Source organism: Kogia breviceps, chromosome 1 (assembly GCF_026419965.1).
Source record: "Kogia breviceps isolate mKogBre1 chromosome 1, mKogBre1 haplotype 1, whole genome shotgun sequence".
Classification (NCBI taxonomy): Eukaryota; Metazoa; Chordata; class Mammalia; order Artiodactyla; family Physeteridae; genus Kogia; species Kogia breviceps.
In genome coordinates this window covers 40,882,062-40,906,652 of record NC_081310.1, presented here as the reverse complement: position 1 = coordinate 40,906,652, position 24,591 = coordinate 40,882,062, and the positions used below count along the sequence as shown (strand labels likewise).

General features: G+C 36.1%; 1 protein-coding gene across 1 annotated transcript in view; it reads left to right on the top strand.

Annotated features, from left to right (window-relative positions):
• SMYD3 (SET and MYND domain containing 3) overlaps positions 1–24,591 on the top strand; it is a 739,596-nt gene that overhangs the window by 174,343 nt on the left and 540,662 nt on the right. Inside the window, exon 2 of the mRNA XM_059068124.2 lies at positions 16,329–16,392. Coding sequence (XP_058924107.1) covers positions 16,329–16,392 — 64 coding nt within the window. The remainder of the gene's footprint in view (positions 1–16,328; positions 16,393–24,591) is intronic.

Genomic DNA, 24,591 nt, shown 5'->3' with positions numbered 1-24,591 from the left:
TATTAGAGGCACTTCGCACTTCCCCAGTCCTCCGCTGCCCCAACCCAGCCCCGGGCAACCACTGGTCCACTTTCTTCCTCTATGGATTTGACTATTCTGGATATTTCATATCAGTGGAATCATATAGTATGTGATCTTTTGTGACTGACTCCTTTCACTTAGCATAATATTTTCAAGGTTCATCCATGCTGTAGCATGTATCAATATTTATTTCTTTTTATGACTCTAAATCCTCACAAGGAGTGTCCTCTAGCTGACATCTGTACATCTTAAATGCTGTTCCCATAGTCTGGAGAGCCACCATCCCCTTTTAACCTTATTCACTCAGAAATTCTCATCCATTCTATAGTTCTGATTTCGTTGATCATTTTTAATGAGCTGCCTTCTGACAGCTCTTTGTTTCTAATCTTGAGTTTTCCTGGATTTTTGTTACATATTTTGACTAAAACATTTGTCATTTTGCATCAAGGGTATTTTAAGAGTAGAATGTAGGTAGAATGAGCATGGCCTTTGAAATCAGGTAACATCCAACGTTATCTGTTAGTACCAGACTTTTAACTCTATATGGCTCCGTGTCTACCTTAATCTCATTCAATTCCTCACCCTTTCTTAACACTGGCCCCCATCCTTTCTTCTCTATCACCTGGAGTGTGCTTTATCATCAGCAAAACCTCTGTATCCTGAAGGTCTTCTCTGAATATTCTCTTCTTGTTGCTCTAACTGAAATCTGGCTGCCTTTTAAAGACAGTGCTTCCTATCATCCCAGGTAGTGGCTATTTTTTCTCATATCCTAAGTACCTCAGCGTCTAGAGAGGTACTAAGACCATGCTGCTCTTAGACCATTTCTCTTCTCCCTCGAAGTTGCCAGGTCCTTTGAAGCATTTACCATTATATCCCCATCACCTCACCTTCTGGTTATTCCTTCACATGCATGGCTCACTTTTTCTTTCCTCATCATTATTCTTGGTGTCATTTTTGCTGAAGCATATATCCACCCAGCACCTGGCCTCTTCATCCCCATTTCTAATTATCTTTGCCTTTATCACAGTTTAGCTACCTCATTCTACGGCCATACCCTAGAACCGGTGGTGACCAATAACTATTACTTCTGTTACTTCAATTTCAGGGTTCCCACTCTCCAACTACTATCTTACAGATGTCTAGCACAGTCCCTGACACCACATAATAGGTGTATAGTAAGCATTATTGCTGTTCCTGCTATTCTGCTTCTGTTGTAGCATCAACAGTCCTTGAAAGCAAGAACTGTATCTTATTATGACCCCTGTTTCTCCAGAACCTCCCATAGTTCATTGTACAAAATGGTCCTTAGTGATATTTATGGGCCCAGTAAAATAAAGAGCAGTAACAATAGGAAGCATTTGGCTTTCAAAACATCTTTATATCAGAAAGAAAGATAATTAAAATTTACCATTTAAATATCACATAGTTTTAAAAAACCATTTGAGTAATGACATTTCAAAAATTGTTTTCTTTCTCATTTCCTCTGGGGGAAAATAGATGTTATAATTTGTTGCCATTGGGATTCTTTTAGTTTAGTCAAGGTTGATCAATTATAAATTTCCATTGTCTAAGGATTATTGTAAATGAGCTATAAACAGGGAGATTGCTTTTTAGTAAAATAAGTCAGCTTACCTGAAAAGAGTCAATTATCTTTTCTGTGTTGAAAGACTTTTTACTACTAACCTAATGAGTGGAGAGGAGAGGGAAGTTGATGTGTTAAGATTTTCTCAGCCTTTCTTATAATCTCTGTAGAAAAATAAAAGTATAAGTTGCCACTGTATTATTTCTGATTTGTTTGAGATAAGAGAAAAATATGTAAAAGTTTTCTACTTATTTGGGTTAGATGTTGACTTTCTAGAACATTTAAAACTCATGTTGAACAACAGTTTTTCCAGAAACACTAGTTTCATTATTATTATATTCATGTGTGGTTGCTTTTAAGCTAAGAAGTAACTACCACTTCATTATATCCATGAATATTTCAGTAAATGACTTCTACTTATACTGCTATTATACCTTTTCAATAATTTTTCATAGTTAAATATATGAAGGACTTGAAAATAACTGGGAAAAATATTCCAAGTGTTTATAGACATTCAAGGGTTTATAAAATTCTGAATGTCTAGAAGGTTAAACTTTTTAATATATTAATATATTTCTACCCAGCACTTGAGGTATTTCAGTTAATATCTAGAAACGTCTTTTGAGAGTTTACCATTAAAAAAAATCTCTTAAAGTAATAATAATAATGTGATGATAATAAGGAGTATTTCCTATAAACCAAGCACAATAAGTTTTCCACATGTTTTATTTCATTCTCATTACAACCAAGTAATTTTGGTATTGTTTTTATTCCCACTTTCGTTCAGTGGTTTAGAGAGATTAAATGGCTTAGTATCACACAACTACTAAATGATAAACTGGAATTCAGTTCCAGGCCATATGGCTTCATTGTCAATGATTTAACTACTATATTGTATTCTCTTATAGTGCCTAATTGAGGAATAAATACAGTCATAGTCTGTGAGAAATTAATTTACAAATCATGCATCCAACAAGAGATCAAACTCAGTAGGTTTAATCTCTTTAAAAGACAACCCAGCAGAAAATGGGCAAATGATATGAATAGGCAGTTCACACAAAAGAAACCATGAATGGTGAATGAACTTGAAAAGATGCTCAAACTGTGACTATTTATCAAGAAAATGCCCAGTAAAAAGCACAGTGAGATAATATTTCACACCCATCAGGCTAACAGAAAGTAAAATGACTGTCAACAGGGCTGACAAGATATGGATTTAAGAGAACTCTCACTAGGCTGCTGCAGGAGTGTAAATTCCTACAACCACTTTGGAGAGCCATTTGTCAATATGTGAAATACTTCAAGATGTGCATTCTTACAGCTCAGCAATTCTACTTCTACAAATATGTACTCTGAAGCAGCAGAAGTCAAAGTGGGGTCCTGAAATGTCTGGGGGGTCCCCAAGGTACTTTCAGAGGACCTCTAAGTTGAAAACTATTTTTATAGTAATATTTAGACAGTATTTGCCTTTTTACTCTCATTCCCTCATGAGTATACAGTGGAGTTTTCCAGACGCTCCATGATAACCGATTATTCAAGGATTGAATTTAGAAACATAAATTAGAATCCAGCTGCATTCTATTAAGCCATATATTTAAGAGATTTGCATAAATGTAAAACAGTGCCACTCTGCTCACTAACTTATTTTTATTTTGGAAAATATAGTTATTTTCATAAAAATGTATTATTTATTTCAGCATGTAATGGAATTATTATTTTAAATGAATGAATAAATATATTAAAATGTTCGTAATTTTAGTCTTTAATATAGTAAATATGAATAGAGATAACCCACATAAATAAAACCTCTTTGGAGTCCATCAATAATTTTTTTAAATTTAATTTTTATTTTCAATTGGAGTGTAGTTGATTTACAATGTGTGTTAGTTTCAGGTGTACAGCAAAGTGATTCAGTTATACATATGCATATATCCATTCTTTTTAGATTATTTTTCCATATAGGTTATTACAGATTATCAAGTAGAGTTCCCTGTGCTATACAGTAAGTCCTTGTTGATTATCTATTTTATATATTATAGTATGTATATGTTAAGTCCAGATTGAGACCAAATAGTTTTGAAAATCATTGTATATGTGTACAATGCAGGTAACATTGTTTATAAGAGTAAAATAATCTACTCAAATGTTCATCAATATGGACATGATGCCAATTCTATCAATGTGGAATGGCAAAATAAATTGTGATATATCTTATATCTTTATATATACACATACATACACACACATTCATACATAATTATATATTAATCAGACAGTATATATTTGTCAGATGTTCCGTACCTTATATGTCAAATAAAATGATTTTTGAGAATGTATTTTTCTATTTATAAGTACATGATAAAAATAAGTGCAGAGTTTATTAAGAATTAAATATTAGTTCATAATATTGCAGGTTTGTTGACCTTAACCTCAAAAAGTAGAAATAAAAGTGATGCCAAACATAAGCTACTCCATTTGACTAGAATGCACAGTAAGCAGCATTTATAGGACTTGGTTTTTCAGAGTGTAGAACATGTTTATTGTCTTATTTCAGGAGTAGTATACTGTGTGCTTATTGAAAAGGAAGCATCATTTTATTATATCTTTATATATACATTTCCACTGTAATGGCTTAAACAAATAGGAACTTATTTTTCCCATCCAAAAGCTGGAGGTTGGTAGCTGCTGGCTATTGGATGTTATCGGGGTCTTTCTGTCTGCTGGTATTTGTTCTCTTGTTGCCTCTTGTGCAAAGAAAGTTGAAATGGACAAAATGTCTCTCATTAGAAATATAGTTGATTCTTGTTATTCCCCACAAACATTGAATTAGCCAAAACTGAACCATCACTCCTAGGGGATATACAAAGTTAGGTTCCTATAAGTCTCTGGGCACATGTTAATCAACGAGTCAATACATAACCTTGTTTTGTGTGTGTTTCTGTTTATAGATACCTTATTTAATACATATTGTTGATTCATTAACATTGAACTCATGGCCAACAGCACTATAACTCACGCCTGAATGAAGCTTATCTAACACACATATTTCCTGGGTAACGCATATCACAGCTTTCTTGTGCTTAGGACACTAGATAGCACTGCAGCACTGTACAAGCTGGCCATTTAAAATAACGAAATCACCAATGAAAAGCAGAAAAATGAGTAAAGTGTGGCACTAGATAGACCTTGAAAAGGGGTCTCGTTTACAGTATGAGAGCTGAAATAAGAAAGCAGAATGTCACTTCATTTGACCTCATCTGGGAACATATGCTTTGGGTAACTCAAATTTTTTCCTCTCCACACATATCCATGAATGACTGCAAAAATGGTGCAAGTATTGATTTGGAGTTACAAGTAAAGTTTAGTGAGTAGGCAGATTGTCAAATAAACAACCCATAAATAATGAGGGTCAGCTGTATCCCTATGCAAGTCATTTGCCAGAACTGGGTAACAGGGTCTGTTATTAGAACAACCAATGGCCATGGGGCATGAGATTTTTACTAGTTCAGACCAGTAATGATTTATCCCCCTGGAATCGGCAACCTACACTTCCTGAAATCCAGAGATCTCTGCTGTTTCAACAAATCACAGTACCCTTGGCTGGGAAGAGTGAAGTGGTTGTTGGGTAAGCAATGGAGAATGCTTGCCATGTGCCTAATCAGGTGCTTGGCAATTGGAAGGGGCTTGGCACTTTTTTGTTGAAGAATGAATTGGTGAATGAATGACGGGGTCATTTTTGGAAATAGCCTTTGGTTTCTCTCATATCTCAAAGATTTTCCATTTGCCTCTGAATTTTTAAAAAACCGTGGTGTTTTGACTGGCCAACTCGAAATCAAAGTGAAAGTTAATGCAAGAGAATAAAGAAATTTTATTTTTTGTGGATTAACTTCAAGTTAAGTAAGTCAGAGAGAATAATAAAAAACGAAGCATCAGTTGAAGTTGAAACTTGTATTCAGAAAGAGGCTGAGTAGCCCAAGTTTATGTGGTAAAACTTTTTGTTTCTTTTCATATTGTTCCTTTTCTGAAATGATTGCTTTTTATATTTTGGAAGATGTTAAATCTAGAAATATTAGTTTTTAAATATAGTATGATGATGGATATCATTATTTTAAATTATCAGGTTCTCATATATTATCAAAGAGTAAAAAATTTTACTTTTTAACACTACATTTGTAGCAAATGCCAGTTAAAAATAAATTCAATTAATAAAATATAATTTCATTTACACTTTGTGTAAACAAAGCATACATTTGCCTTTACTATTCCAAACATTGGAATAAATTGTTGATCTTTCTGTCTCTCTGTGTCCTGCCTTAGACCAAGAGCAATTTAAAGCCATTAAATAGTACATATTGCCTTTTCATTAAAGTTGATGTTTATTTGATTATGGAAGTAAAATAATATTATTATATATAATTGGAAAAGAGAAAAAAGAGGGAAAATCACCCCAATTCATATCACTCAAAGAAAAGTTTAAACAATTTGGTCTATTTCTTTTCATTCTTTTTTTTCCCACACATTACCAGAACTTAATTTCTCAAAGTATATGTAATATGAAAAATCCATTCAACATTCTAGGTGTAGCCTTTATTATTATTGCTATTATTATTATAGACTAGAATAACTTACAACTTTAGGGACAGAGAAGTATATTTATTACTATCAGTTACAGAGCAATAAATGAAGCAGCCAGGATTAAAGTATTGTTCTCCTAGAACTTTTTCCGCTCAGCTTACCTTCTCTATTCTATACCTGTCTGCATAATGAGCTGGAGTCCAAATTTCAGGGCAAATGAAATTGTCTTCTTGTACATTTCTAATTTCCATTTTGGTGCATTGTCACGGTTTTTGATATCTTTTCTCCCTAGGTCTTTTAGATGTCAAACACTCTGGTAGTTCTCTTCCCTTTCTATACCTGCTCTAAGCAAAATGTCTATTCCCAGAAATCACAGCTAAGAGTCTAGAGAACAATAATACGATTATCTGATTAAGGTAATTCTTACTAAGTTGCAAATGACTTGTAGTCATAAGGTTTTGGGGGTGATGTCTGCATTTCATCACAAGGTATTATCAGACTCATAAGGGTGTTTGACAAGTAGAGTATGTGAGGGTAACATTGGGGGGCCATGGGAGAACCTTGTATCGGCCATAGTACCTGCTCACTGTAGGAGGACAACACAGACATGAAAACCCTTGCGACCCCTGTTAATTCTCATTCAGCGGCTGTCAGCTGATGATCATTCTCCTTAAAAGAAAATCATTTAAGAATTTCTAATTAATTATAATGCATTGGCAGGTGAAACATTTAGTTCTTTGTCTCCTAAGGACTCATCTTTTAAGGTTTCTTTAATTTGGGATTAGGTCAGCACAGTGTTTCTTTATAAACTTAAAGTGCCATTTTATTCTCCAAAGTTGAGAATGAGTTATTTGAGATTTCATCAATGCTTACTTCCAGGAGGACTTGAGGAAATTTATAGTTAAAAGTTAAATGAAGTAATATACTTAATGATAAAATAGAAGAGCAAATTTTTAAGCAGCCAGAAGGAGAAAATGGCTTTCCAGGCCTCTGAAATGAACAGATAAATATAGTTAGATAGTGATTTTGACTTTTGGATTTCTCACTGTTCAAGTTAAAATGGAAACATGCTGCTGATAAGCTTCATTTTCTAATTAGAGGTAGCATGATAGATAATTCATTCATAGTGATAAAGTATACGCTGCAGTTGAAACCAAGGTGAGCATCTTTTGCCATTTTGAAGACTTAGGTTATATTATAGTATATTAATAAAAATGTTGACCAGATTTTCTTGTACCTTCTTTGATATTTTACCCATGGTACTTTTATTTTTATATGTATGCTGTGTGATATTTATAATAGCAATACTTAACATATTTAAAGGGTATCTGATTTCAGTCTTTAGGCAAAGTCGGGTTTTTTTCTTCTTCCTCACTTAAAAAAAGATTTCAAGAAGACTTAGGGAAATCGAATATATCTCTTAGACTTATCAGAGTTGTATTACTCTACTAGGCTAAAGAGGTTTCCTATTTAGAAACAAAGATGTTGTCACCAGAAAAAAATCCCTCTTCAGCAATTCATTTTGGTCACAGCTTTCTTCAGTCTACTTATGTGTGCTCTGCCTAAGAAACACTTTTAAGTCACCAGTTTTCAATTTTTAGCTGTTAGAGTGACCCACAGCACACAATATCCAATTTTGTAGAGAAATATCATATAATGAGGAGAGTTTAAATCTGTACTCTTGTAAAAATGTTAATTTTCTCAACTTGTAATAGACATTATTTTATATAAAGCAAACAGAATATTAGGAGTTTTAATTACCTTTTAATATTACTGAAGATGTAACAGCCTTCTCTGATTTTAATTTCCACAAATGAAACTTTCATAAAACGTTTTTAACTTCTTGAATCAGACCACTTTGAAGTTAATCATTCTGATCAAATTAAAAATAGTAGTAATACAAACTTTAGTGAACGTGATTGAGCAGTGAAACACTTAACGATGCTAGTCAAATTTTGAGATTAGAGCCAAGTATTATGGGAACATGTGGATTTCAAAAAAAAATGGTGAATTTTCTGTGTGCTTGCAAGGAGATGACTAGATTTGTGGCACATGTGGATTTTGCTTTTTTAGCAACCATGGAAGGGGTGTGGGATTTTCAGATATGGCATAGAAATAGGCAAAATTATCTTGAGCACTTTGAAAATGTACTTAGCATACTCAGTTTTAACTCTATGCTTAGACAGTCTATTAGCAGACACTTTATGTAGATTACTTCATATAGTCTACCCAACAGTTTTATGAGTGGTCACTTATTCTCACTTTACAGAGGAGGAAATTGAGGCTAAGAGAGGTTACAAGGTTACACTGCTAGTTAGGGAGTGGACTTGGTGTCTCAGTCCTTTCAGGCTGCTGTAATAAAATGTCACAGACTGTGTAGCTTATAAACAACCTAAGTTTATTTCTCACACTTCTGGAAGCTGGAAAGCCCAAGATCGAGGAGCTAACCTGGTCACATTCTGATAAGGGCCCTCTTCCTAGTTCATAGCTGGCACCTTCTCACTTTTTCCTCATGTGGTAGAAGGGGTAAGGGATCTCTGTGGGGTCTCTTTTATAAAAACACTAATCTCATTAGTGAAGGTTCAACCGTCAAGACCTGAGCACCCCCCAAAGGTCCCACCTCCTAATATCTTTGGGGGTTAGGATTTCAATTCATGAATTTAGGGCGGACACAAACATTCAGACTATAGCACTTGGACTACAGATTTTGAACTCTAAACTGCTAAAATATTTTCCCTCCTAGGTATGGTGTCTTCCTTTTCCCTTATAACATCCTCTCCAATTCACTTTTTTTTTTTCTAATTCACTCTTTACCTGTCAGAAAGTGACATTTCCTTCTTCTGAACTAGGGCCCTGTAGACTGTGCCACTTTTCAAAACACGGTTTTGTATTGTAGCTCATTCTGCAAGTGGTATGTGCTGATCTGTCCTCCTTTACCATGAGCTCCTCGAAACTGTGACTGTAATACCCCCCTCACACTCACCCACCCAGGACCTTACACCTTACATGGTGGCCAGTCACTGAACACTTGTTGATTTAACTACTGGACTTCGTGTTCATCAGGTAGCATGGTCTCTGCCAGTACAGTAGCTTTAAGAGACCAAGGACAGTGAAAAAGGGAAGTCCCCCGTGTAAGAGGGTCTGCCTCTCTTGACTAACTTGGCTCAAGTACTTTGCTGTGCTTTTCTCTAAGTGCTAATGCGGGTTTCAATTACTTGTGCTTCTCCCATGAAGTTATGGTGCCTGTGAATCACAGATTCATTTTCCCTGAAATGTTATCCATTGCATTTTCTTGTTTTGTACTTTAAATATTAGAGATAGGAAATAAAGTAATAGGAAATATAGAAAAAGGAGTCCAAACCAATTCTTTCTATATTCCTGTGTTATGAATCTATTATATATTATTTTGATCACATCTGCTGCTTTGTATTAAAAACCGTTTGATAGTTAGATGGATGGTGGATATGAATCTCTTTAATTTTTAAAAAGGCCTTTGGGCCCAAACCCACACAGTTACCATCTCCAAACAAAAATGGAGGATCCCTTTAATATATTATTATGAATATTTATGCCTAAAGGAGTTCTTTAGCATTTTCCAGTGTATTTTATTTGGCCAGAGTACGTGTTGCACTACCCTTGAATAGAATAGCATGATTCTATTTGGGATAATCTCTTTTTCATAATGTAGAATTTCTTTTGCTTCAGAAATTTCCAGGGGGAAATATAGCCAAGTACTTAGTTACATGATATTAACATTTCTAATGAATCAGGATCCTGAGGTTTCAAAGATATTAACAAACATAAAAATTTTGTAAATAAATATTTCTATGGTATTTTTGTTTTAAAAATTGTATTTAGACTTCTTTCACTTAGGTATTTTGGCTTTCTCCATTTAAAAACAAATAGAGAGTTTTTATTCTTTATTTTTAAGAGCTTGCCCATCATGACATGCAGTATTTCTCATACTCCATAGAGCATCTTGGGTCTTAATTATGTGAAAAAATACTTTCCTAGGAATTCTATTCAGGGAATTTTCTTAAAACTTGTATAAAGGCCTGGGGTACTAAATCAGGCATCCCGTAAGTCAACACTCTTTCCTTAGCACCTATAAGTAGTACAGGCTTTACTCAATGTGCTCTGGTCTTTTTCTCAGCTCAGATTTCTTCCCAAAGAAATCAGCCACAAAATAAATTTCCTCAGTGATCAGCCACAAATTAAAATTTGGTCCTTGAGATATTCAGGGTGCAAAAGATCACTGCGCAGGGATCTTCACCTTGAATGAGGAGGCTGCAAAGGCACACCCTGGGCTCTGGGGTTGCTTCTGATTGTGCTGGGCTGTGCTCCATCCATATGAGTGTGCTTCAGTGAGCAGGAGGGTCGCCTGGCTTCCCTGTGGTGTCTGAGCCTTCACCTGCATCTGACTGGTCAACAGTTTCCTTCCATTGTGAGGATGGCTGTTGAAGGAGAGATTCAACCGTGAGACACACTGGCAGACTTCTAGGAGATCGAGGCATGTTACTAGGAAAGAACCCTGTATGATAAGTATATTATCTATGAATGTGTTGTAGATGCATTTTTTTTCCTCTATGGGAAGTTTTAAATGGATTCTGTACGTGCCAGGGCTGGGGGAAATTTGGGATAGAATTTGTTCATTTTCTATATCCTTTCCAGGAAACTTCTTTCTCTCTACCTGGCAACTGGCCGTATTATTTTAGGGCAGAGTTTCTAAACAGTAGGATACTTTTGCCCTCTGATAACCAAGAAGGACAGAGATGTTCCCTTAAATAGTTCTCCAGTTGTTAGGATCTGAGGGAGCCAATTAATCCCCTTTCCTCTTTGATTTCTTAGAGACAGTGGTTTCCCCTATATCCATATACGATTGACCCTTGAATAACACAGATTTGAACTGTGTGGGTCCACTATGTTTTAGTTTTCACTCTGTTTTAGTGAAAAAAACACAGTTTTTTTTCACTAAATAAACACTACAGTACAACACCATCCGAATTTGGTTGAATCCGTGGATGCAGACCCTCAGATATGTAGGGCCAAACTGTAAAGTTATACACAGATTTTCAACTGCATGGAGGGTTGGCGCCCCTAAACCCCATGTTATTCAAGGGTCAACTGTGTGACTTTTTAATTTGTATAGCAGCAGAACAATTAATTTAGCTTTATTTTAATTTCCTTTCCACACTTCAGTTGCCTAGGCTATTGGAGAAACTAATTACGACCCAACTTTTACTTGGAAGAGAGGACTTAATTTATGCTCCGTGAATCACTGTATCTGGAGCAAGCTGAGAATTTTCTCTGATTTGACATTGCGTTCAGTAACATCCGAGTTTATATGAACAAGTGATAAGGGAACCCTTTTTTGCTTTTTTGGGATGGGGGCCTAAAACTTCCATTTATTTTAGTATACAATAATTTTATTATCTTCTTTAATTTAGAGGTAGACTGCTACTATTTGTCTTTTAAGTGGAGGGGAAAAAAGAGGTAAAACTAAATCACCTTTCTGTTACTGATACATTCCTAACCTGTTTCTTTAGATTGCTTTTTATTCAGAAATTCCATTTCTGGACTCTTGAAATAATCGCTTTGCAAACAGGATGTTTGTGGAGTCTGTGAAAATTGTATATTGCTCACTTCTCTACTCCTGTGAGATTATCATGTTTGGCCTTATGCACAAATTTTGTTATCGTCAAATTTTGTTTATATTTTTTTTGTTACACAGGAGAAGCAGAACCAAATAATTTTGGAATTACAAGGAAACTTACTTAATTCATGCTCCTTTGCAGTGCTGGAATTTCCTTTACATATGTCTGTAAATGTACCTATCAGATTCTCCTTGAACATGTCAGATGACCTGGAACTCCACCTTCTCAGGGCATTTCATTTGATTTTTGAACAGTTGCTGTTGCCACAACGATCTTCTTTACCTTTAGACAGAATCTGTCTCTCTCTACCTTCCTTTCAGTATTTCTAGTTTTAGCCTCTGGGGTTACCACCTAGAATAAGTGATCTTTTTTATTTAGGGCTTCTAATTAATTCTGTTTTTTATTTGACATGTACATTTCTGATTTTTTAAAGAAAAATGTGGGTTTGTCTTTCAGTTGGAAATGATGTGTTGATTTTTTTTTTTAAGAGAGAAAGAATGTTTTCATGAACTGTCTGGGTGGCTATGTTTCTAATACTTATTTTCCTCTTCCACTGCAGCCCAAGTTTTTTCTCTGCAGGGAGACCTTACCAGGAGGCTATTACTCTGAACCTTACTCAACAGAGAAAAGCAGTAACTCTTCAAAGCCTCAGTGTTTCCTCTAATCAGACACACTACTTTTCTCTTGGATTTAGTTGACCTTTTTTTTTGAAACTTGAGAACTTAAATTTATTTGTTTGCTTATTTGATATGTAAAAGTAACCCCAAACATTTAAATAACTCATGTTAAGGAATTTTTTTCACACATCAAACGGCAGCTGAATTATCCCAGTACTTTGAATCATCTTGCTATTTATTTTGCTGAAATTCTGTGTTAAAATTCATTAAAGCCTGTGGTTGAGAGCTATGGGAGGGAGAAGACGAAGTTTTATTTGCTACCAGGTTCATCACTGATTTTCCTGGGTTTTTTTTTTTTTTTTTTTTTTTTGGCGGTACGCGGGCCTCTCACTGTTGTGGCCTCTCCCGTTGCGGAGCACAGGCTCCGGACGCGCAGGCCTAGCGGCCATGGCTGACGGGCTTAGTTGCTCCGCGGCATGTGGGATCTTCCCGGACCAGGGCACGAACCCGTGTCTCCTGCATCGGCAGGCGGATTCTCAACCACTGCGCCACCAGGGAAGCCCTTTTCCTGGGTATTTTGATTCTGCTTATTATTTTTAAAAATTGAGATGAAACACTTTGTATAGTTGGGGATCTTTATTTGTAAGCAACAGAAATAGCCTCTGAATAACTTAGACAAGAAAAAAGGAAATGAGGGGAAATCTGAGGAGCCAGGTCTAAGGAAAGCAGGATTCAGGGGAGCCCCAGGGACCTCATCTTCAGGAGTGTTCCTGCAGAAAGCATACTATCCCAATCTTGGGTGCAGTTCTCAGTTTGGCTTGACAGGCTTTCTGCCAGGGATCTTTTGGCAGTTTGGGGCTTCTTCTGTTTTCAGGTCTATTGGAAATTGCCTTCTTTGTTTTCTCCCACAAATATGCTGATTTAATTCAAGTCTTGAAGCTAGTAGTGTGTGTGTGTGTGTGTGTGTGTGTGTGTGTGTGTGTGTGTGTGTGTGTGTGTGTGTGTTTTCTTTTTCCTGCTAATATTTTTGGGTTTGTTGTAGATATTTTCCAGGGTGGGGAGTGATGGTTAGGTTTTCCTATTTCCTACTTGCTCTGTCATTTTTTTATGGGGAAAGTTAAGGAGATTATGTTGGTCAACATAAACATTTAAAGCTATAAATGTTCCTTTAAGTATTACTTTAGCTTTATCTCACGTTTTGGTGTTTTTTCATTATTTAATCTAATACATTTTCTAATTTTCATGACAATTCTTTGATCCTTGAGTTATATAAGCTTTTTTTTTTTTTTTTTTTTTTTGTGTGTGGTTTTTGTGGTATGCGGGCCTCTCACTGTTGTGGCCTCTCCCGTTGCGGGGCACAGGCTCCGGATGCGCAGGCTCAGCGGCCATGGCTCACGGGCCCAGCCGCTCCGCGGCACGTGGGATCTTCCCGGACCGGGGCATGAACCCGTATCCCCTGCATCGTCAGGCGGATTCTCAACCACTGCGCCACCAGGGAAGCCCTATATAAGCTTTTAAATTTCTATAAATATGAGATTTTACTGGGTTTATTTATTTATTTATTTTTTACTGATTTCTAATCTAATTCTTTTATGGTTGGAGAAAATTATTTGTATAATATTGATTCTTTGGGATTTTTAGATTTGCTCTGTGGCCTAATGTGTGGGCATATTTTGTAAATGGCCAGTGGGTGCTTGAAAAGAGTATGTGAATACACATTAATATAAAAGGTGCAAGGGTCTGTGTATTGCATGAGATCAAGTAAATTATAGAGCTCCTTATTCTTTATCTGCTTGATCTATGAATTCCTGAAAAAGACTTGATAACTAATACTTGTATGGTACTTAATATATTACAGGCACTATTTTCAAGGCCTTACTTGTATTAATTTATTGTGTATTGATCATTTTTTTAGATGTTACTTTTACTTTATGTATTTTTAGACTGCATACATTTGTTCCTAGGTACTTAATACTTAGTGATTGGAGTCTTTTATCTTTGTGTATTGACCTTATTCATCTCTAGTAATATTTTTAACCTTAATGTCTTTTTCTGATATTGATATAGTTACACAGGCTTTTTTCTATTAGTGTTTAATTAAATTTTATATTAATGTTAATATTGCCTAGCATATCCTTCTCATTCCACCTTTGTATGTCCTTTTATTTGGAGTGTGTCTCATAAATAGTCTATGACGGGACTTCCCTGGTGGCACAGTGGTTAGGAATCCACCTACCAATGCAAGGGACACCGGTTCGTTCCCTGGTCTGGGAGGATCCTACATGCCACGGAGCAACTAAGCCCGTGCGCCACAACTACTGAGCCTGCGCTCTAGAGTCTCCAAGACACACCTGCTGAGCCCGCGTGCCACAACTACTGAAGCCCATGCACCTAGAGCCTGTGCTCCGCAGCAAGAGAAGCCACTGCAATGAGAAGCCCGTGTACCGCAACGAAGAGTAGCCCCCGCTCGCTGCAACTAGAGAAAGCCCGCGTGCAGCAGTGAGGACCCAGCACAGCAAAAAAAAAAAAAAAAAAAAAAAAAAAATTAAAAAATTTTAAAAAATTAATTAATTAATTAAAAAAATAGTCTATGGGTGGATTTTGTTTTAATCCAGTTTTGTCTAAGAGTGGTAGTATAATGTGATGGTTAAAAGCAAGAACTTTAGGGCCAGGTTGCTTGGGTTTGGGTTGTCTGGGATGTTGATATCTGACACCTGTAATTCTACACTTGGGGGTAGGAGGTGTTTGGACTTTGCTTTATTTAGACTTTTAACCTCTCCCCATGTTATATGCTCCATATCTCACTCCTGCTCTCCTATGGGTGAGGTACCTGGTATATTCAAGTTCTGATTCTCTGTAGGGTTCAGTTGTTACCCTTTCAGTGTCACCTGCCACTTGAACTTTATGGTGTGTTTCCTTAGTCATCTGCTTCTTATCTCTTGAAAATGTATTGAAGTATCTCTAAAATGGGCGTAATAAAACTGCTTAGTTATAGGACTATCTGAAGTTAAGTGTGAGTCAATAGATGTAAAGAATTTTGAACAGTACCTGGCACATCAGAAGTGCTTAGAAAGATTTGTTCCTGTTTTGTCACTGATGTTAATATTATAGTTTGACTTTTAATGCTCTTGGCTGCCTTGAAAGTATCTATAGTCCTGTCTGATATTTGTTACTATGAATTTCATCATCAGATTTATTGTTTTTATTTTATAATCCAAGTTTTTCTTTGTTTTGGCTTTTTTCTTCCTCAGGCGATTTGGGGAGGACATAACTTTGGTGCATCTCAATTTAGCAAGTTGAAAGTAATAATTGAATTTAATGGAAATTGAAAATCATTTCCCAGAAGGAGTATATTACAATTAAACTACATGACAAATTTAAACTTTTAAAATTTTTCTATTTGAACGGTGTAGGGAACTTTCAGTCAGTTGATAGGCTAGATTCTTAATTTCATATGGAGACATTAAAAACTCTATGAAAAAAGAACTCTATGAAGTGAAATTTTTTGCCTAACTGGGCATCTCTGTGTTTTCATTAAATTTATGTTAAAAAGAACATTAGTGGTGGTGGCTGTTACACAACAATGTGAATGCACTTAAGGCCACTGAAGCTATCTATACACTTAAAAATGGTTGAAGTGATAAATTTTGTTATATATATCTTATCACAATTAAAAAAAAAGAACACTAGTTATTATGTGTATGTCTCACATTGAAGGTGAAAGAAGATGTTCCTCACTGTGAAAATCTAAATCTCATGGACCATACAGATAGAGTGAGCAGAACATATTGGTGTCAATACCTTGACTTATGTTTTTTTCTTTCTTCAGCCATATATGATTCTCATTCATTTCCTAATGTGAACTTTATTTTTTAACAGGAAGGAAAAGCTGATGCGATGCTCTCAATGCCGAGCTGCCAAATACTGTAGTGCTAAGTGTCAGGTAAGAAGGTTCTGCTGTATGTAAGTTCTCTACTTTTAAATTTGTTCTCCATTATGCCTGTTGAACTATTTCTCTTTCTTCATAATCTTTTATTTATTTTAACTTGTTTTTTTCCTTCAACTTAAAAATCATATATGTATATGGTAAAAATTATATATACATAATATATACATAAACTCTATCCATATAGTGTGTGTGTGTGTATGTGTGCGTGTGTGTGTGTGTATATATATATATCACTGAAGAAAAGTTAAATGTTTACTCCTCTCCATCTTATTGTCCTCTTGACTTCAGTCCCATTTTCCAGAGCTAACCACTGTTAGGTTTCTTATGTATCTTCGCAGCATTTTTTTGGTGCAAACACTTTCATGTATCTTTATCTTTTGTTTTTAAAAACAGATAGAGGTTATTCTGGCACAAATTCTTTTATACCTTGATTTTCTTTTTCATTTAATAATCTATCTAGAAGAACTTTTTGTATCCTTGTGTTCATTCTATCATATGAATGCACCACAATCATAATTTCCCCACTAATGAATGCATAATTTTTTCCCAATATTTGGTATTGCCAGTACTGCACCAGGCATCCTTTCGTGCACATTTTTGCACACTTGTGCAAATTGATTGTAGGATAAATTATTCCCCGTTGTATTGATTAGTAGAAGGATATATGCATTTTGAATTTTTAAAGAGAATGCTCAATTGCCTTCCAAGAGTTTGAGTTAATTAACAACTGACAGTCTATGAGAGTACTGCTGTTAACATCTTTGAAATTCTTTAAAGGATGTATAATTAACATTCAACATGACCTTTTCTTCTAACCTTATGGTTAATCATTAAATAAGAAATTTAATTATGCTCTAATGAATTAGGTCATAATAAAAAGTCTAATTGGAGGGTTTGTGTCTGTGTCACTTGCCACCCATGTTTCAGGGAACTTCACATTAAGACTACATATAGAACCAAATGAATTATATTATTTGATACAGATTTTCTAGTTGAGCTTCCTTTCTATTTTCAATGAACTAAACATTTACTTTAATTTTCCCTTGTTTTTATGACTGTTTTTCCCCAGGGCTACTTCCTCCTTGTGTAGTACACTAAAGAAAAAAAACCAGCAAAACCCATTATCTGATTAGAATGAGTAGAGGGAGTCTGGTGGGTAGGTATGTCATTTTGATTCATTATAGTGCATGTATTTTTACCACATATATTCGCTGTTTACTGTAGCATCAATAATAATGTCATCGTCAGATATACTGTAGAAGGTAATGGTAAAATAGCTAGTAAGATGAAAGATATCATATATAACACAGCTAGTGGACATGCTTGTATGTGTGTGGGGGATAGGGTGTGTGTGTAGAGATGGGATGGGAGTCAAAGAATGGCCAGAACATATGCATTTAAACTGCTCTGTTAAGCTCACCCTTAAGGTACAGCATTAAACATTGTAATTATTGTGGATACCTACCAAGCAGCACAAAATTAAACTGACAGACTGAACTATGAACAGTAATGAACAAAAGCACTTGGAATGGAAATTGATATAGAGGATGCGAATTCATAGCATAAAATCCAAAATACGTTTACCCTAGGGGGAGGAACAGGCTAAGTTTTCTTATGAAAAAACATTCTCAAAATTTGTAATATAGATAGCAAGTAAACCAATTTTAAGCAAATTCACCAATTACTATTTCATCTCTTTTGGATTTACCTTGATTCATAATATGTACATTTCTAATTGAATTAACTGCAGAGCAAAATAAGCAGCTGGGTACCACATCAAATTGCAGTTTACATACTTTAAAAAAGTACTGTATTAGCAGAAAGAGGCTCTATTTTATGTTGATAATTATAGGCCTCTTTAAAAACGTGAATCATATTTTTGAGTGTGCATTTTATGTTTAGTTGTAGAATGATTTGATTCATTTTTGATGAATTCCACATTAGTAAGCACTTAACAGTGTGATTTAATAAGTTGGTTTCTGTAGTATCATACCCAAAGTAATAATAATGAAGAAAGCCAAGCCCTTGTTTTTTATAAATAGCTCTGTGCCAGGCTTCAGGCTGATAGAACATGTACTGGGTGCTCTGTAGAGAAGTTGGCTTTGTGTCTGACTGTAAACAGAAAGGGAATATTGTATAAAGGTTAAAATTATTTGATCAGATTTAACTTTTTGACTTCTGCAACTGTCTGCAGGCCTGAGCTTTTCTTTTCTCACTTTACTCCCATGGCTTCAATTGACATCTGTATATTAATTATTCTCAGTTCTCCATCTCCAGCCTCCTCCTTTCTCCTGAGCACCAGACCCATATCTTACGGGGCACCTCTATTTGGGTGTTGTACAGGTATCTGAAATGCCATATATTTGTACCTGAGCGCATTATCTTACCCCAGACCTGCTTTCCTTCGCATTTTTCAACCTCAGTGAATAATCTCACCAGCCACTCAGCAGTCCTAGTTGCCAGGGTGTCATCAGCTCTGATTTACATTCTTTCTTGGCTCCACATCCCTTTAATCACCACGTCCTGCTGATTCTACCACCTGAAGATCTGAATTGGTTCACTTCTCTGTAGCTTCTCTACCACTACTCTTGTGCATGTTACCATGATCTCTTTCCTAGGTTAGCTGCAGTCTTTAAACTCTTACAAGCTTCTATTCTCTTTTCTACACAGGAACCAGAGTGATTATTTTATTCTAGAATGTAAGCATGATCTGTCACTCACCAGCTTGAAGCCCTGGCCCTCTCTTTCCTCAGGCTGAAATTCAAATTCGCAGACTTTTCCACATTTTTACTTCTGGGCTATGTAAGTCCCTGGGTCTGGAGCAGACCTCTCCCCCTAGCTACTGAACTCCTATTTATCCTTTAGAACTCAAATTAAATGTCACTCCCTTTTTTCTAACCTCCTGAGACTAGTTTGTATCCCTCCTTTATCATATAGAAATTTAATTGTGTTAATTTTGGGGTTAATTGCCTGTTTCTGTAGTTAGATGTCAGGCTCCTTGAACGTATGCTCTGTGCATGGGTCACTGCTGTAGATGTAGCATAATTTGTTGAGTGAATGAATGAATGAATACATTCATCAGTGATAATTGTTGAATTCGATTTTTAAAATTACATCATCTCTAAATAACCTGTCTGTAGTAATATTTCATTTTTAGATGGAAATATAAGTGGGCTATTACATTGTATTAGTTTTAGATATACAACATAATGATTTGATAGGTGTATATATGGCAAAATGATCACGACAATAAGTTTAGGTAACATCCATTGCCACATGTAATTATAATATATTTTCTTGTGATGAGAACATTTAAGATCTACTCTCTTAGTGACTGTCAAATATACAATACAGTATTGTTAACTCTAGTCACCAACCTGTATGTTACATCCCCAGGAATTTTTTGTTTGTTTGTTTTTTGTTTTTACCACACTGCATGGCATGTAGGATCTTAGTTTCCCAACCAGGAATTGAACCTGCGCCCCCTGCATTGGAAGCACGGAGTCGTAACCCCTGCACTGCCAAGGAAGCCCTCCCCAGGAATTATTTAATTCTTATAAACCGTTTGATCATCTTCACCCATTTCTCCCCTTGCCCACTTACCCCCATCTCCTGCCTCTGGCAAACACCTGTCTGTTCTCTATAATTTTTTAAAATTTATTTTTATTTATTTTATTAATTTGTTTGGTTGCGCCAGATCTTAGCTGTGGCAGGCAGACTCCTTAGTTGTGGCTCACGGGCTACTTAGTTGTGGCATGCAAACTCTTAGTTGCGGCATGCCTGTGGGATCTAGTTCCCTGACCAGGGATCGAACCCAGGCCCCCTGCATTGGGAGCGCAGATTCTTAACTACCACACCACCAGGAAAGTCCCAATATAATTGGTTCTTTGTTTTTTTTTTTCAGATTCCACATATAAGTGAGACATAATAATATGTCTTTTTGTTTTCTTTTATTCAACAAATGTTTATTTAGAGCCATCAAGCTGGGCCTGCTGCATTTGTAGATTGTGACACTTTCTTAATCCTCTTCTCTTACTCAAAAAGTATGGAGCCAGTGACTATTATTGGCACTCAGGAATGCATCCATGAGAAAAAAAAAACAGACAAATATCCTTGCCTGTGTATAATATAAATTCTAATAGGGAGAGATAATTTTAAAAAAATTTTATTGTGGTAAAAGTCACATAATATAAAACATACTATTTTAACTATATTTAACTCTACAGTTCAGTGGCACTAAGTACATTCATGTTGTGGTGCAATTCTCACCATCATCCATATCTTGAATTTTTCACCTTCTTAAACTGAAACGCTGTCCCCTTTAACACTAACTCCCCATTCCCCCTTCCACTCCCCCACCCCCCAGCTCCTGGCATCTACCGATGTAGTTTCTGACTCTATGAATTTGACTGTTCTAGGTACCTCGTACAAGTGGAATCAAACAGTATTTGTCTGCATCTAATGTATATTGGAATGCATTTTTAAGGTTTTAATATGTCTTAATTCATCAGTATAGGCATTATATATTAACTTCCTGCTCTGACAGACAACAGAATTTAGCTCACCTATGTCAGCATCCACTTCCTCTCTGTCTTTTTATATAGCTATATCAGGATCCTCCATTCATCCGAAGTCTATCCAATAGGTATTTATTGAGTACCTGCTAGCTAGTCACTGTTCTAAGTTGGGATTGTGGTGGTGGGCAGTTAGCAACGAACAAGTAAACAAGGTCCTGGCTTTCGTAAAGTTTATAGGAGTGAGGATACAGACAGTAACAAATGCCATGATTATATGAGTGAGTGTGATTTGGATGAGCGTGAGCTTGCCATTGCACAGATGGTTACAGAAGGGTTTCCTGTATAGGTGACATTTGGCTGGAGTCTTAAAGTACCCAGCCACGGGAAGGTCTCAGAACAGTTCTTTTTTTTAATGTAAAAGGAACAGTGAATGTAAAGGCAGAGAAGAGGAAAAAAGCTTGTCATGTTAGAGGAATGAAGAGGAGTTTGAGGTAAACAGATTCACAAATTCATATGAAAAAAATGAAAAAAATCTTTTACCAGAGTATGTATCCTTATTATTTTACCAAATGTCACCGCAAACAAAAATGACTGAATGACTTACAATTAAATAATGCTAAAATAACTTTCTTGCCCTGCTTTTTACAGAGTATTGTGAAATTATGTGTTCTGCATGTTTTTGAGTTATAGTTGCTTCTGGTTAGCTGGAAAATAGAGAAATTTAGTGCTCAAAACTGAGACTTTGTCAAAAACATTTTTTCTCGCTCATTACACACCTGGTTCTCAGAATTTTAAAAAACTAATTATTAATACATTTAAATTATACTTCTTTGGGGGAAAAAAAGGAGTTGGATAATGGTGGATACATGTCATTTGTTCAAACCCATAGAATGTTTGACACCAAGAGTGAACCCTAATGTACACTATGGACTTGGGTGATAATGATGTGTCCGCCTAAGTCCATCAGTTGTAACATACGTACCACTGTGATGGGGATGTTGATAACAGAGGAGGCTGTACATGTGTGGGGGGCAGAGGGTATATGGGAACTATAGGTACTTTCTTCTCAATGCTATGAACTTAAAACTGCTCTAAAAATTAATGTCTTAAAAAATAAATCACAGGGAAAAAAAGCAGTTGGAGGTGAGGCCAATGAGTTAAGACTTGAAGGGCTTGATAATGGATTCATCCATCCATTAATTTACTCAGCAAATATTAGTGCCGATGCCAGGACTTTTCTTGGCTCTGGCACAATATTGTTGAACAAGACACAGAAAACCCTTGCCTTTATGGAGCTTTTATTTTCCTTGTGAGACAGATATATAATATTGTCTTATTTTTATGCCTAAAATAAAGGGAGTAAGAGAAAATTATGGGGATCGGGAGGCTATTTTTATATATGTAGGTGTGTGTGTATACATATACACACATATGTACTTACACATATCTATATTTAACTTCTTTCTATATATCTAATATATAGATATTGAGAGATATATCTATGTATCTATATCCGTATCCATATCTTTAGTGAGATAACTATTTCAATATCTGTCTATCTGTCTACCTAAGACCTCTCAGGAGGTGGCATTTGAGTGGAGATCTGAAAGAAGTAAGACATGTGAAGATTGGAGAAGGGAGTTTCAGGTGTGATGTCCATCACATGTAAAAGCAGGAATGAATATGCTGTGTTCACTGAAGGTCAAGAAGGCCAGTATGGTGGACTAGAGTAAGCAACAAAAAGGGTTGTAGGAGATAGATTAGAGAGATAGGAGGGGCCAGGTTATGAGGCCGTTGTGTACTATGGCTAAAAATAAACATTTTGTTCCATGTGTGATGGGCTGCTACTGTAGGGTTCCGGGAAGGGGAAGGGGGATCAGTATTATGGTCTGAGATTTTAAAGGAATTTTCCTGACTGCTGTGGGGATAGGTTTTAGGAGGGCAAGGATAGAGGCTGAGAAACCAGTTAGGAGGTGGTTACCCTAGTCCGGTTGCCAAATAATGGTGGCTAGGACTAGAGTAGCAACAGCAAAAAGAATTGGTTAGATTTGGGGTATCTTTTGAAGGAAGAACTGACTGAATTTGCTCATGGTTGCATTCATTCATTCAAGTTGAGAACTCAGCATATGCAGGCACTGATCTAGTCAAGAGCTCTGATGGCTTGGATTAGAGTGGTAGCAGTAGAGGTGTTAATAAATTATTGGATTTGAGATGTATTTTGCAGGTGTAACTGAAAGAGTTTGCTAATAGATTAGATGTAAGAGGTGAGACAAAAAGAACAGTCAGAGATAGAACTTTTTTTAAAAATGGAGTTCCATTTAATATTTATTTATTTATTTATTTATTTATTTAGGCTGAGCCGGGTCTTAGTTGCGGCATGTGGGCTCTTGTTTTAGTTTCGGCATGCGGACTTAGTTGCGGCATGCGGACTCTTAGTCGCAGCATGCGAACTGTTTAGTTGCAGCATGCATGCAGGATCTAGTTCCCTGACCAGGGATCGAACTCGGGCCCCCTGCATTGGGAGTGCGGAGCCTTACCCACTGGACCACCAGGGAAGTCCCAGAGATAGAACTTTTAAGTTTCTGCCCTCAGCAACTTTGGGTGAATGGTGGTGCTATTTTAGTGACTTAAAGAAATCTTACTGAAGAGTAGGTTCTGAGAAGAGAATTCTAATTTACAAATTTTTAGTTTGTGCTTATTAAACGTATACATGGAGATGTTGAATAGGCAATTGGATATACTTGCTCAGAATGGGGGCTGGGACTGCATGAAAAAATATAAGAAGAATGAATATGGGGATGGAGAGGGAAAGAGAAGAATCAAGAATGACTCCTTGGGTGCTTTCCGGCTGTCCAGTGGTTAAGACTCTGTGCTTCCAATGCTGGGAGTGTGGGTTTGATCCCTGGTTGGGGAACTAAGGTCCCACAAGCTGCTCAGTATGGCTGAAAAAAGAAAAAAAAAAAAAAGAATGAATGACTCCTTGGTTTTTGGCTTTAGCAATTGGATAGATGATGACTCCATTTACTGACATGGGGAAGACAAGACCCCCACGTAATAGCGTAATAGACCCAGTTTTAGGTGGGAAAAATCTGCTTTGGCTGTGTTAGATTTGCAATAACTGTTATATGTCTATTAGGTTCAATTTCCTTTTCTCATGTCTGTAACTTTAAACAATATGTGCAAGCCTCCATCTGTGTTTATCAATTGTAGATCATATCTTTTGATTCCCTACCTTTAAGGTGAAGATATTAGTATTCCCACTCTTTCCTCTCTATCACTCTATTTTCCATAATTTGCCAGCTGTAGCTTTACTTTTATATTGTCAAGGTTAATGGTATTTACATGCTGTTCTAGAACACAAAATTAAGTCCTGTGTAATGATTTTAAAAATTCAAAATCACTAAAAAGTCATAAGTGATTTTTAAAATATCACTTTCTAGATTCAGATTCAATGCAGTCCCATTCAAAGTCCCACAGATTGATAAGCTGACTGAAATTTATGTGGAAATGCAACAGACTTAAACTGAGTCCCTTATGTAAAAGAAGAGCAAAGTTGGAGGACTTAGACCACTTGATTTAAACACTTACTCTAAAGCTACAGTAATGAAGACAGTGGTGTTAGGATAGACGTATAGAGCGATGAATAGAATAGAGCGATGGTCCCCAACCTTTTTGG